At 36.7% G+C, this 15561-nt stretch overlaps 1 protein-coding gene across 2 annotated transcripts in view; it reads left to right on the top strand.

The window, feature by feature from the left end:
* The window catches only part of LOC139122003 (transient receptor potential cation channel subfamily M member 3-like), a 60115-nt gene extending 46036 nt beyond the window's left edge, over window positions 1-14079 (top strand). For both annotated transcript variants that reach the window (XM_070687341.1, XM_070687340.1), the window contains 7 exons: window positions 628-756; window positions 1893-2141; window positions 6901-7075; window positions 9967-10096; window positions 10505-10698; window positions 11560-11692; window positions 12378-14079. In XM_070687341.1, the coding sequence (XP_070543442.1) occupies window positions 628-756; window positions 1893-2141; window positions 6901-7075; window positions 9967-10096; window positions 10505-10698; window positions 11560-11692; window positions 12378-13884 (2517 nt within the window). In that variant the 3' untranslated portion in view covers window positions 13885-14079. The remainder of the gene's footprint in view (window positions 1-627; window positions 757-1892; window positions 2142-6900; window positions 7076-9966; window positions 10097-10504; window positions 10699-11559; window positions 11693-12377) is intronic.
* The last annotated feature ends 1482 nt before the right edge of the window (window positions 14080-15561 follow it).

Here is a 15561-nt window from a genome sequence, read left to right as displayed (position 1 = left end):
GATGTGTGTTTGTCAAAATAACATAACTTTGTCTCAGATAAAGTTTTAGGCCTATGTTATCTTTCAAATCATGTATAAATTCTTGGAAGGCACATGTAGACCAAGGGATTGTCTGGCATTTGCTCTGAACATGAACGCAATTTCTCATTCACGCAACCAAGGACTACAAAATGAGACAACTTGTGTACGGCATATTGATGTAATCCCATAGGTAGTTCAACAGTTTAAACATCGAATCATTTTGGACTTTCCTTTTATTTTGCAAAAAATACCAAATTCTGAGCTTGTGTATGTGATAAGTATGTTATTACCTAATATTTTTCTTCATTCAGCTCAGAAAATACTTGTAATGACCATGTCGCCACAAGTCGCACAGTCATCACATCACAAGTATTTTCCTGCATTGAATGAAGAAAAATTCAGTGAATTATATCTTATTGCTGTATGGTTTAATGATGAGTACTTCATCCTGTAAATGAGCTTCTTACCCATTTGATGCTGGTGTGAATAAAGTCAAATTACAACAGAATAAAATAAGAAGTCTAATTTAAGTCAGCAGAATGGTACAGTTACTTCCCAGTATGTTTTTTGCCAAATGAAGAATTTCCACTTTTCTATTAATTTCAGATGGCATACATGGTATTTTTGATTGTGTTCAACTATGTAGTACTAGTTCGGATGGACGAAATGCCAAACTGGCCAGAATGGTATGTCATAGCCTATGTCATCACCTTTACCGTTGAAAAGACCAGGGAGGTAAGCTACTCTTCTTCCTATTGGTAAATAATGTCAGTCATTTGATTTGAATAAGCCAATCAGGGGTCAGATGTATTATGTGTATGTTTTGAAATAACAGAAACTTGATGTAATGTGCTAGACTTTAGGTGATGATATACAAGAAGTGCCAAAATTGATTTGTTTCTTGAGTTTAATGTTCTTTATTTATTGATAACGAGTACATTTCTAATTTACTCAAAAATTCATAGGAATTGCACCAAAAAAAGTCATTGAAGGTATCTCTCTACTGTACTGTGCACTGGATCATTGCTCTCAGTTCATCATGGCTTTTAGATTACAATTTACACATTTCACAGCACTCTGCATATTCCACAGTATGTTATCCGATCATGCAATGTTCATCAGGCAAAGTGCCATCGAGTTCTTCATAACATACATGTAGAGAGCTTGGGTAACTTGATTTCTGCCAAGTAAGATTTGAAGTAACTATTGTTTGAATAGAAGAAATTAAGATACAGGCTTCTGGAAGGGTGACCCAGGGGCACGGTGACAGATTTTTGTTACTGTAACTCATTTTGACTTGTTCCAGTGATTTTACACCTGTACTTGTATATTTTAAAGGTAGAATGTGCTTCATCAGGTACAGACTTTCAGATCCTCAAATTTTTACAAAATCTTTTATGTTTACTTCATGTTGGGCTCACTTTAAGCTCATGGAGTGAAGTAAGTTTTTCTTGTCTTATTGTTTGTCAAAATCAGAAAATAAATTTTTCCCTGCGAATTAATGTTGGGATGGTGGCCATTTTGCATTTAAAGTGTCAGTGAATGTTTATTGGTAATTTGTTCCTCAGATACCAAAATTTGCCTGGTAGCCTGTCATTTTTCTTTGAATTTGAAAAAGAATCGTTCAAAGTTTTCTCAATGAAAGCTTTAGCAAAACCTTTCAGTTTTGAGAACCACACTACCTTAATCCAGCAAGCTCTTATCTTTGAACCCACTTTACAGGTATACTATGGACATTAGTTTCAGTCCTTTAGACCATCGTCCAACAGACTGATTTATTTCTTTGTTTTCTTCCAGTTATTTACTAGTGTGCTCTCATGAAGTAAACAATATTTCTGAATGTGTATTTTTATTTCCTTTTTCCCGTTCAGTTGTTTCTCTCAGAAACTGGCAGCTTCAGCACCAAAGTAAAAGTATTTTACAGTGATCATTGGAACATAGTGGACACTTTTGGAATTTTATTTTTCTTTGCCGGGATGGTAATAAGATTTATCCCATCAATCCTACCACATGGCAAGGTTGTTTACTGTGTGTCCACTGTGTTTTGGTATATAAGATTGCTGGATCTATTCAGTGTCAATAAATACCTTGGACCATATGTAACCATGATGTCCAAAATGGTGAGTCTGTTAATTTCTTTCCTGTTTTGAACTAAAACTGCAAACCTTCTATAGTGTTGTTTCAGATTACTTCATGTACCGGTACATCTAAATCCTACGACTTTGCAAGATTAAAATTGATATGGAAAGTCTTTTATAAAACTTCGATATATGCATGATATGGACAGGACTAGTGTTTAAGGTAGAACGCGCCTCGGGGACAGATATTCAGACTCTCAAATTTTTACAATTCTGATACACCACTTGTTTGGGGCTCAATTTAAAGCTCTATGTCAAAGAAAACTTTTAAGCAGCCTAATTTTTTGAAAATCAAAAATTTTATTTTTCTCCATAGAGTAAACACAGGGATGGCATCCATTTTGAATTTTAAACATCGTTAAATCTTGGGTTGTTTCTCTAGTACCAAAATTTGCACTGTGACCCCCGACTTTTATTCTTGATTTTGAAAGACAATGGTTGAAAGATTCCTTAAGGAAAATTTAAGTAAAAGTTTAGTCTTTCACTTTCAAGGCGCATACTACCTTAATCCATTTTTTAGCTCATATTTGGTATGTATATAAATACTAAAAAGAGCTTATATGGTGAGTTGGTGGTGTTTGTATGTATGTATGTATGTACGGATGTATGTCTGTCACACACAAAAGCTCCCGAACCGCCGCACCTACCATCACAGTATTTGATGTACAGGTAGACCCAGGGGTTGAGATGTGACGTTGTTCAAATGAACATGTCAGTGTCAAAAATATGCAAATTAGGTAAGAAAAAGGGGAAATCCTGCAAATGTGCGGGAGTGGTGGCATTAACTGAAACAGCCAACACATCTGAGTTGGAGATTCTGTAATCTCTTACCTATTTGTATGCAGTGTACCTATTATGTGTAGGAGTGGTAGCAGTGACTGAAATAGACTGACCTTGAGTCATTTCCTGTCATTGTTCATGAACTGATACATATTGGCAGACCTGCTGAAACCATGAAGGACTGTTTTGAAACATTCCTTTGCTAAGCCTGTTCCTAAAGTTGACCTCCAGTACCTAAAGTTTCAAATCTTATTTACTTTTGTCATTCTTGTTTTTCTGGTTTAAATATTTCTTGTTGGACCAATTCAAACCAAATATGAGCACACTGTCCTTGACAGTATTTTTTAACCCATCTGTTTAGGGGCCCAAGCCGACCGGTATTGCTCGAGTTCTTCTATTTCCACTTCTTCCTCCTCTTCTTCTTCTGCCGTTTCTTTGTCCACCTAGATCTCTTAAACGGCTAAACGGAAACTTCTCAAACTTGCAGGGCTAAAGGGTGTCACTTAGTACTCGTGCACCTGACCCTACAAATTTCGATTGGTCACGTGACCTAGTGGCCATATTGGATTTTCCAAAAACCTAAAAATGGCTTCTATAGAATACCCAGGGGTCTAGTCGATTTGAAATTTTTTGTATAGCAAGTATGGCCTAAGGTCTTAAGAATTTGCAAATAAAATCGCATGCGGTCACGTGACCTTGGCTGCCATATTGGATTTTTGAAAAATACCCATTTAATCTTTAAAAATCTTCTCCTCCAGAACCAATGCACCGATTGAACTGAAATTTTACTCATGTCATCCTTAGAGTAATCTCTTTCAAGTTTGCAAAAGCAATTGGATCGGTCACGTGATTTGGCCGCCATATTGGATTTTCGAAAAATACCAATTTAATCTTTAAAAATCTTCTTCTCCAGAACCAACGCACCGATTGAACTGAAATTTTACTCATGTCATCCTTAGAGTGATCTCTTTCAAGTTTGCAAAAGACATCTGGATCGGTCACGTGATTTGGCCACCATATTGGATTTTGAAAAATACCAATTTAATCTTTAAAAATCTTCTTCTCCAGAACCAACCCACCGATTGAACTGAAATTTTACTCATATCATCCTTAGAGTGATCTCTTTCATGCTTGCAAAAGACATTTGGATCTGTCAAGCGGTTTGGCTGCCAAATTGGATTTTGCCTAAAACTTATGTTTACCAGTAAAACCAACAGTAACTATGAAATCCTGTTCAATTTCCTTCTTCACAAGAAGCAAAAGATTTTACCAAGCTCAAATTTTGCACATATTATGATCAGCGGAAGAACTTGAAACCATGTTAACCGCTTGGGCCCCGCCAATGCTGCTTGCTATTGTCATTTGGCTGCTAACATTGAATAATTGAGGTAGGCCAGAAAATGTTCAACACCCTTTGGTATATCAATGCAGCCTGAAGGAGACACAGCGGAAAACAATATTAAGAAACTTTCAAATATTTTACAAATGAATCACGTTTTGGTGTTTTATCTACCATAATTGAAAAAGTAGCAACTTCCAGCACCAGCTGACCTCTCTATCAAAAGTTTGTAATGTCACGTATGATGTATGACCTGCAGCTGTTTGTGTTATTCAAGCTGTGGCTCACGCCCCTTAAGATTTGTTGATCTGCATATTTAGAATCATTGTTGCTGGCCTCATGAGGTTACCAGTGATAACCACATTATGACCAAAGCAAATACATTTATTTTAATACCTGATTATACCACATTATGGCGGTACACACCTCAAAACTGAAACTTAAAAGCTTCTGCTCAAATTTTCCTTAAATTCCATATATTACCTGATTTTGTTTAATTTGAACTTAATACTGTTGTTTAGTAAAAAAGCCATAATACCCAAATCATTAAAAATTATTTTTGGTATCCATTTCTAAAATATTATATTTCATACATAAAACGCTCGAAATACAGGTCCTCAGAAAAAATCTGAAGTCATATTGGCCTTGAAATGGTCACGTGACATGACGTCATGCGAGGCCATCAGTGCAGTGTGCAGTGTCGATGTCACGAAATGTGTACGACGATACGGTACAGTGTCTTGTAGGTATCAGTGAGTCGGAGAGCCCGCATACCTGATTCGGCTAGGCTCTACTATGCTGTGAAGATCAGTGGAGATACACGAATCAACCTGACTCCATTACGAAATTAGTAATCCTGCGATACAAACAAATATGGTCAAGAGAAAAAAACTTTCACAGATCGTTTTGTTGGTCTTTCAAATTATCAGCAAAATGATCAACAAGGAATGAAGGTTCACGGAACTAACGCAGCGCGAATATCAGTAATTGGATAATTATCATTCTCCATAATTTGTGGTTTCATTTCGTTGTTTATTACATAAATGTCAAAAATGATCTTTTAGGCGTTTTTAAAACAAAGGGCATACACAAGACATTTTAGTGTGATGCCAAGTCCAACGTAGCGTGTATACCTGGTGCTCTCTTCTCGTTACCTGGGCTTGTTAGTCACACTCGTATCAGCATCTGATGACAGACAGAGTTATGAATTCGAGTTTCACACAGCCGCTTTCATATTTATCATAAAAGCGAAGCCCTACTTATTACTACCTATCTGTGTTTCCCACTCGTGAAGGCTCAGGTGAACCTGGATCTGAAGGTATTTTGTCGCTTGGTCTATAGTCGATTGATCCGCAGGTTGGGGAGATACCTCACACCTCACTGGCTCAAACCTGTACGGCCGTGGCCCTGAATTTCCTGAACAATAGTCATGTACCGTAGAGCCCAAAACTCCCCATTATCATCTGAATCATACACTCCTAGTCCAAAAACTATCTCTTCATTCGCGCTCACCGAGTTTAAATTTGACGCCATTGTTGACTGTGTATGTACTGGAGGCATAGATCGATTTGCACAACAATGGCCTCACGTGACGTCACAGGTGAGGGCGTGGTTCAAACAGATTTTTTTCTCAAGCTGTGAATTTTTAGCAAGATTGCATTTATTTATCAACAGAAATGAATAAAATGACACCAGCATTTGACACATGACTCCAATAAGAGTTTATAGTAAAAAAATAAAAAATATCTTTCCATTGGTAATATATGGACTTTAAGGGAGAACACGCCTTGATGACAGATATTAGGACTCTCAAATTTCTACAATTCTTTTCTGATCTACCAATTGTGGGGGTTCATTTTAAAGCTCTTGGAGAAAGAAAAACTTTCACCATCTTAGTTTTTCGAAAATCCCAAATTTGATTTTTCTCTTATAGAGTTAACACAGGGATGGCGGCCAATTTGAATTTCAAATGCCGCAAAATGTTGGTTAATTTGTTCCACTAGTTCCAAACTCTGCACGGTGACCTCTGATTTTTATGGTTGATTTAATAAGAGAATGATTGAAAGTTTCATTTAGGAAAGTTTGAGCAAAAGTTTAAGTCTTTCACTTTCAAGGCACATACTGACTTAAAGAAACTTAAAACCATACTCTTTTAAAATCAAGATATAAATCGATGGCCACCGCACAAGTTTTGATATCAAAGAAAAGATCATGTAAAATTTACCCATATTTAAATTCAAATCACTACTAACCCAGCATTAACTCTTCAGAAAAAATTACATTTTTCTTTTTCACAATAATTACATGTACTCCGTAGTCTTGAAAATGTGTCCACATAGTCAGCAGGCCAGCAAATATTGCAAACCTTTGAGCATTCATAAACTGTACCCCAGGAACATTACACCATGATGTACAGTTTTAAATCAATCATTCCATCCATTGTGATAGGCTATAGTGTTCTGTGTATACTGGTATGTTGTACCCGGTACATTGATAGATCAAGACTACTGTGGAAACATTGGTAGACTTCATTTTTATATGCCTTTCCAGAGCCCTTCCAGAATTCATGCAGTTCAACGGAATATATGGTCCCTGACAATTATATTTGATTTCTTCCATCAGGTGGTTGACATGATTTATATATGCATTATCTTCATGGTTCTCCTGGTCAGCTTTGGCGTTGTGAGGCAGTCAGTAAAATTCCCAAACCTGCCTTTTTCCTGGACATCAGTCAAGATGATACTTCTAGAGCCATACTTCATGTTGTACGGTGAAGTCTACGCTCCTGATATTGATCGTGAGTACCCATCCATGTTTTCTCTCTGGCAAAGTACTGAAGACGCCAAATAGTTAACAAATCCTTTGAATTTATTCTCACTTTTCTCTGGCATTTCAGAATGCAGGCACGGTCCAGAGTTGGACTGCCTAATTAAACACCTGTAGGAAGTTGAACTCTTCTGTAGGTTACAGAAATCTGGTTTGGAACAAAAACTGTTCAGGGGCAAAAAGAAAGCAGCTGCAGGCCATGATTTTCCAGTTGTAAAACTGATACATGATTGAAACAGAAATAGAATGAACCATTCTGAAAATAGATTAGCACTGGGTTTGCCGTTATACTGTAAGGATTGTAGGCATATTGACTCGAATTGTATGAGAAGTAATCCCGACATGGCCAGGTTTTGATTATGTTTGCATTAACACAAAGCTTCTAGGTATATCAAAACAGTAATCTGTTAGTAACTAGATTTATGGGGCGCTGTGGCAATGTATTATATTCGATGATATATAGAATGTAATTCATCCGTCAATTATTTGCTTAGTCAATATCGTATGTTTCTTGGAGGACAGAAAGGTCTCTTGGCATACAAATATAGTTAACTTTGCCGGCACTGTTACAGAACTGATTGACAGAATATCTATAGAATCTTAAACTGACTGCGGGGCTCTGAAATAGTGTTTGTTTCAAGGGGCACTGCTCTGGAGCATTTTTTTTCGTATACTGGATATTTTTCGCATTAAGTTAATGCAATGGCAACACAGAAAGTAACATTCATGCAGCTGTAGTGTTTTTCAATTTTTTACATTGGAAATATGAAAAATATTCAAATTGATCATTTACAATGCTCTGGCATATTATTTTCAAAAAGTCACTGATCATTGGGTAGGTGTTGTGTTTGATACTTGTAGGTAATTGTCTCTGTTATTGATAACTTGTGATTGACATAGCGTAGGCAGTGATGTAATTAAGATAGGCAATACTGCAAATGTAAAGCTGTTTTTTGATGATAAATCACTATACTTGTATTTCTTTGATTTGGACAAAGTTGTATGGCAGCCTAATTAAGAATGCTATCATCTCTGTGAAGTCAATGACAAGTAAGCAAAACAAACAAACAAACAAACAATGTAAGTTTCGTCACTGAAAGACGATATACTGTTAATGTAACACAATGTTCAGGTTTTAGCATTTTAAGCAAAAAACATTTCAAATCATCCTTTCAAATCACAGAAATGGTCGATCATCTAGAGGAGTTTTGAATGATATCAAGGTGTTGGTAGAGTTGACTTTTCAGAGGCTCAGATCTGAAAGCCCTGATCTCAGAGCACTTTGAAGTCAAAGAGCTCTGAGTCAGATTCCATCAGAGCATAGAGCAGACAGCCTTAAAACCTCTGCTATAAACCTCAAACTAGCTGTATGATGAAATATAATAGTACAAATAAGTTTGACTCATATAAAAAACTTATACCAAGCAAAAGCATAGATGTACTGTGTCAGCCTTGTTGACCTTTGAGATTTCACTGTGTTGTTGGCCAACAATTGTAGCGGAGGAAATGCTGAGGATAGGAAGAGCCAGAGGTATCTCGTATGAAGAAAACTTTATTTTCACAAATAATTCATGGTTTGTGGCCTTACATGCAGTCCATCTTATTCACAATCAGTCTTGAAATATTCCATACTGCATTTTCCTGCCATCTTGAAAAATCAACTCTGCTGGCTTGTGGAACATTGCTATTTTCTGATTGGGATTCATTGGGAACGTCCAAGTGATGTTCCTTTTGATAAATTGAGTTGAGTTGAATGGAACACAATACAAAGTTTGTGGTAAAAAATGATGATATTTCAACAAATACCATTATGAGTGCAAAGATAGATGCACTACATTTTCTCTGGCAGTGTTATGTGGTTAGTGATATGCTTAAGGTTAGAAGTGGATTCAGAATTCTTTGTGTTGTGGTTTCAAATTGAACCAAATACCTTACAAATTTTGAAATAAGTATTTTGTGAAGATTATACCACTACATAAAGAAATTTCTTGAATTCATGTGAGATTGAGTCTTGTACTGTCTGAATTACAGGAAGCAAAGCTCCAAATATCAGGTTTATACTTAAGGCTCTGAGGCTGTATGCTGTATACGCTTAGGGAATCTGCCTCAGACCCTTCAAGAGTCAACTCTACCCCAATGTGTTGGCAACTGCTTACATGTGTTGCGTCTTACCCCAGCATAGTTTTGTATTATTCAATGACTGCACATGTAGCTTTGTTTCATTTTATGAAAGTCATCAATTTAATCATTTCTCATAGAAGTTCTGCAACTTTATTCTCTTGATAGCAATTGATAGCAATTTTGAATAATGAATGAGCAGTATGATTTTCTTGAATTTTCAATAATGAATAAGTCAGAGTTCCTGAGCAAGATATGACTATTAGCAAAATTTTATCTCCAATGTGATAGACACTGTAGTGAGTAAGTGTATGGTTGCTTTATGTTAGTACGCGCCTTGAAATTGAAAGACTCAAACTTCCTGTATGGAAACTTCATTTTCTTTCAAAATCGAGAATGAAACTCAGGGGTCACTGTGCAAATTTTGTACTAGAGAAATAATTAATTTTTTAATTAAGTAACATTTTACCAATATTTGAAATTTCAAATGGTCGCCATCCCCATGTTAACTCAATGGGAAAATATTTAATTCTCAATTTTCACAGAAACAAGCTGTTGAAAACTTTATTTACTCCATGATCTTCAAAATGAGACCCCACAAGTGTTGGACCAAAAATGTTTGAGAGCCGGAATATATTTCTTTGAGGTGCATTTTACCTTTTAATAAAAAGAGCAATTGGTAGTCCATTAAATATTCAGCTATTAGAGAAATTAATGTGTACCTCTTGTATTGATTAATTGCAGCTGAATGTACCGAGGATGAACCTGACGCACCTCAGTGTTCAACAGGTCACTGGGTGACACCACTCCTCATGACTCTTTATTTACTGGTGGCAAATATTTTATTAATCAACCTCTTGATTGCTGTTTTCAAGTAAGTTATCTTAGTAATCTTAGCATTGGGTGTCAATATTTCACTGCTGTCTTTACCATTGGACTAAATATTCAAAATATGTATGTGTGGCTATATACCATATTATAAAATGAAACCATAGTGTGTTGATCAATTATGCTACCATTGTCCTATTAGTGCTTCCAAACTGTCTGAAATATTACTTTTACTTAGACATAGGCGTTGCACAGCCTGTTATTCATGAATTATTTTTCTTCACAGTATAGAGTTTGAATCATTATTTATATGCAAGCCTTGTTATTCATATCATGATATTTTTAATATGATAACACCGTGACATGTATTTTCATGTATTGATGCAAACTATGAACTGCTGTGAAAATAATTCCTGAAAAATTTACACTAGCATTTTAATCATTTATTTTGCAGCAATACTTTTGAAGCAGTCAATGCAATATCTAGACAGATATGGAAATTTCAACGCTATCGACTTGTAATGGAATATGAACAGATTGCAGTCCTTGCTCCTCCTATTATTATCATCAGTCACTTGTACATGTTCATTCGTTACCTGTTTCGTCGCTGTCGTAAATTCCGTCCAACCACACTGGATAAGGGATTAAGTAAGTATTGTTTTGATCCCTGTCATATTATTTCGTCAACCGACTTAAACTCAGTCTTGTTTTGTACTCTATTTTTAGCTTTGTTCATAACTACCTGTCTATATATTTTAGGAACAGTCATTCCAGAGAGGTGTATGGCATATATGTTGTAGTGTGTATTGCATTTTGTGTTGTAGTGTGTATTGTAGGTATGTGTATGTGTGCTCATAGTGTACAATCTGTAATTACACAAAGTGCAACTAAACTCTGCATGTTTGTCACATATTTGTTCATCAATATGTGTACTGTCTATGTACAATTGTTGCTTCCATACCTATTTGCCCAGTTTCAACATATGACGAAAAATCAAGTTTGTCAAGCAGATTTACCCTGGGATCTGTCAGCTTGCAATTTCTGTGACACTGCAGATGTACACAGTGGCATCCATTGTAAACACTCAGCTAGCAACTGTGTTCAAACAGACGTGTCTATTGCTTCAGAAGAAAGGTTAAATAAAAAATGGGAAGACATTGACGAGAGTCAGATTTTAAAGGCAATCATTGCAGGTCCATAAGTACAGTATATATAGCTGTTTTTAACAATTTCTTGGCGCCATATTAAAGACTTAAACAGAATTTCTGGTTAAGTAAGACAGGTTTGATATCCTCCAGCCAATGTTTTACAACTCTGAGGAAACACTACGGTAACTTCATGTTTGTGTGTGTGTGTGAGCTATTTGTATCCTCCGTTCACAAAAGCCAGCACTGGAGCATCATGGGAAGGTCAGAACATTTAAATGAGGCTGACAGATGACATCATCTGCCACACCAGGTTTATGATAATCATTGCTGATGTACTTGTGTTTGTCATTCATTTTTGCAGAATTGTTTTTATCTGATGAGGATGTTGAGAAGTTATTTGATTTTGAGGAAGAGTGCATGGAATATTATTTCCGCAATGAGGAAGAAATGAAACGAACCTCCAGTGAAGTCATGGTGTCTGAGACACATGAAAGGTAAATTGCATTGAATATACAAACACGCTTTAACCCTTCTGACAACTCATGATGATTTGTAAAATCCTATGATTTCCCGTGTTTTGTTTTTCTGTGATGTATGCACAGAAGAGTGATGCACTGATTTGACTGTTTTGCAATAGTGCCCTGGGCATTTTAGCACAGAGCAAGTTTATGACACATGGCTTGGGAGTAGCCACAAAAATGTTGTTTGTGTTGTGTTCAATTTTACAATAAACACGATTGGAACTAATTTGGGATAATTGGATCTTTATATTTTTCAAATTTCTCAAAAGTTTTAGGTGCCCTTTAGCTGAATGTTGCAATATTACAAATTACTCATAAAAACAAGTGACAGTGTAACTTAAAAAGAAAAGCAGATGAGGTTACATTTGTAGATGAAATTGACATTACTTCACCATCCAAGTATCCCAAATTAGTTCCAATCGTGTTAATCTCTGTAGTATTGAAAGTAGAGTTACATGATTCAGAGATTTTACAGAGCAGGAAAATATGATAAAGAAGCCCTAAAAAATTAGTCATGTCTGAATCTGTTCACCCCTATTTCCGGTTATTAACACGTCCACATTTACCATTAACACAAGTGGGTTTGGGTGAAACCATTATCATAAAAGGGTCTGTAGAAACACTCATCATTGTCTACCTTTTCAATCTTTTACTGTAGAACGGAGGCCATGGCTTTAAAGCTGGAAGAGGTGAACGAAAAGAACAACAGGACCAAAATGTCGATACAGAGCATAGACCAAAGACTGGTTAGACTTGAACAAATAGCTTTGCAGACTGTCAGTGCAGTACAGTCAATGCAGAGCTTGCTTCATCAGGTACAGGTCATACCAGTGACCACTGAACAATCTGTGGTCACCTCATCAGCTCAGATGCCACACATAGGTCAGATGGCCGTCAGTACCATGTCTGCAGGAATGCCATCGGAAAGGGAAAGTTTCAGCTCTGCTTCCTGGCAAACCTCATCAGAACATACAGTTGTCAGTGGGGCCACACTGAAAAGACCCATTGAGCCGATGGGGTTTAACACTGCCACACAGGAAAAGTCCAAAACAGCAGGGAGGAAAGAGTTACATGGTAGTTGGAGTGTTGATAGTTCAAGTTCAGTGCAATCTCCAGTTTCATCGAAAAGGCTCGACAGCCCGGCAAAGACTGTGTCTTTTGACAGTTCAGCATCAAGAGACAGCGAAGATGCAACACCTGGTGAAGGCCCCATCACCCTTGACCTGGACACAGAAAGAGTACGATCTTCAAAATATAAACTTGAGAGACAAGAGACCGTGTTCAGTACAGGGACGTCAAAAGATCCATCTGAGCAAACTCTGTCGCCAGAAGAAAACCCTTCTGAAAAAATGCCAAAAATTGGGAAGAAACAGAGGAGTACCTTTGAACGGTGGGCATCCATGCAGGAGTCTGCACAGTCCATGGATTCCTATCTTTCAGATGAGGAGGAATTCCAGCCAGTACGTAGACAGATTTCAAGGAACACACCGACTGCCACATTGCCCAAACTAAGAATGCCAGTTGACAGCGAGAGAGCAAGCACAAGCAGAGATAGCCATGGTTTAGTGAGACAGGTTTTACTGGGTAATACTGGGAATAGTCTCATGCCAAGGCAAGTCGATAGTAGGAGAAGCTCAGATAGCAATATGTCACAGTTTAGCTTTGCTCCGGATGATCAAATTAGCCGTTTACAGATACCAAAACCCTACACCAGCATACCAACATACTCAAGTATTACCGATGCAATTGATACCAGTGTTGTTAGTGACTCAGCTCCTGCCAGTCCATCTCTCTACCGTCCTGCGTACCACACAATCACTGAATCCATAGACACATCCGCGAGTGACGCTCCGGTACAGAGCAACCACACATCAAAAAATCCCGACTACGACATCAACCGCTACAGCTCGCGGTACATGATTCACAGATTTTCTCAGGACGAGTCAGCCTACTTGAAATTGGCCGAACAGAGAGATTACGAACTAATGGAGAACGAAGTACATGACAAGTTACAACGAGCCAAGTCCAGCAGTTCCTTAGAAAACGCTAAGATGCAACGTGCCAAGTCCAGCACCTCCTTAGAAACTCAAGCTGCCTCAGGAGGCGTAGAGTTCCAGCTTGGAGGGAGGAAATTGAAAAAACTGAAAAAGAAAGAAAAAGCATGATCAGAATGTGTTGCCACCAATTCATTTACTGACTCTCTTTGATGTCAAATAATAGTCAAGTCCTGTGATTTGTTATTGATACGGTTTGTCCCAATGGTTGAATGGGGTCACTTCGTGTACTAAATTAGTTACTATGCATTTACACTTATTGTTGTGTAGCGAAAAAGTGCTAAACTGCAGCTGTTTATCTCTTGTTGTAATGTATGTGCTTATGCCTTGTGTTCACTGTTTTAGTTTCCACATCTGATTTTTTGTTCATCCATACATGGCATAGTTTTGGAACACCATCTTGTGTTGGGGTCTTTTGTTGTCTTGTTCTTGACTACTTCAGGAAGTATGGTAGATCCACTTTGAACAGTTTTCAAAGCAGATAATGTAAGTACCACATACACGTAATAGAAATCCTTTTAAAACAAAATGCTGCAAAATCAGAAATTTTCAGACCCTGTTAAAAACTCTGACAAGCTTTGATGTAGCACAGCTACTAATAATTTACATGGCTATTTCTAAACTTGGATGTGTCTATATTCTCAGTTGAGTAGAATTCCTATTAAAGAGATGAAGAAACTCATAGAAAACTTTACTGAATTGCATCTTGATATTGCACTACATACTGTGTTTATTTGATCAGCAATATCTTCAAAACAGGGTAGAAGTTTGTAATGTTTGAACACATGCTGTACTGGTACCTGTAGATGAAGCAATCTAGCTATTTTCAAATCACACGACATTCCCAGAACAAGTGAATAACGTTGTCACCTTATGAGACTTAGTGTCAGATATAAGATTTGACCCTCTATAGTTGAACAGTTATAAACTTTAAACTTTGTGAACCAATTAGTCATACTCAAACAAGCTCATAAATTGCTCTGATCTGTTAAAATTATGTGTGCAAGCTTACACAGCAGTAAACCCAGTGGCTATTCACAGCACACGGCTATAGCTTTGGCCCATCTTGTGAATTATGTTTCTATTATACAGTTTGTAATTTGCAAAGTCAAGAGTCCTTCACTCAACATGATCATGACTTTGTCCCAGTTTGTGAATGAATTTTTAAGTAAATTTTACATTTTGTATAAAACCAAAATGAATATTCATAGAACAAGACCTTGATTCAGTTGAAGTTTCTGAATTAATGGAAGTGGAAAGTTTACACTTTACAAATCCAATAGTTATTTGCTTGAGAAGGCCACAAGTGTTCAAACACACTCAATGAATATATTGTGTTTGTAACTTCACACTTTGTAAACACAACAGTTATCCACTGAGCAAGGCAGACTTCAACTTTTCAAATAACATACTGGATGGCATGTAGATTTTCAAACTTTGTAAATCAAACATTTACAATATGAAACTGTTGATGTAATGTTATGTAATTCCCAATTCTGCCCATTACACACAAAAGACAAAATACATAATTTTGAGATTTTCCAATCTGAAATATATGTACATTGTAACATATGAAAAAAAGAAACTTGTATAACAAATGTATATATGTAGAAATATTTGTAATATACCAATATTTACAATGTATATTTTGTTGAAATTACACACTGTGTCTAGGCCAGTAAAAGTATGTAAAGCCAGTGATGAGTTGGGTCAGCAAAGTTCACTTATGCGGTAAATGTAAAATTTTTTTACACCAGTTGATGACCAAACATTAAGCTAAGACTATGT

Source organism: Ptychodera flava, chromosome 21 (genome assembly GCF_041260155.1).
Source record: "Ptychodera flava strain L36383 chromosome 21, AS_Pfla_20210202, whole genome shotgun sequence".
Classification (NCBI taxonomy): Eukaryota; Metazoa; Hemichordata; class Enteropneusta; family Ptychoderidae; genus Ptychodera; species Ptychodera flava.
This window is presented reverse-complemented; position numbering and strand designations above follow the sequence as displayed.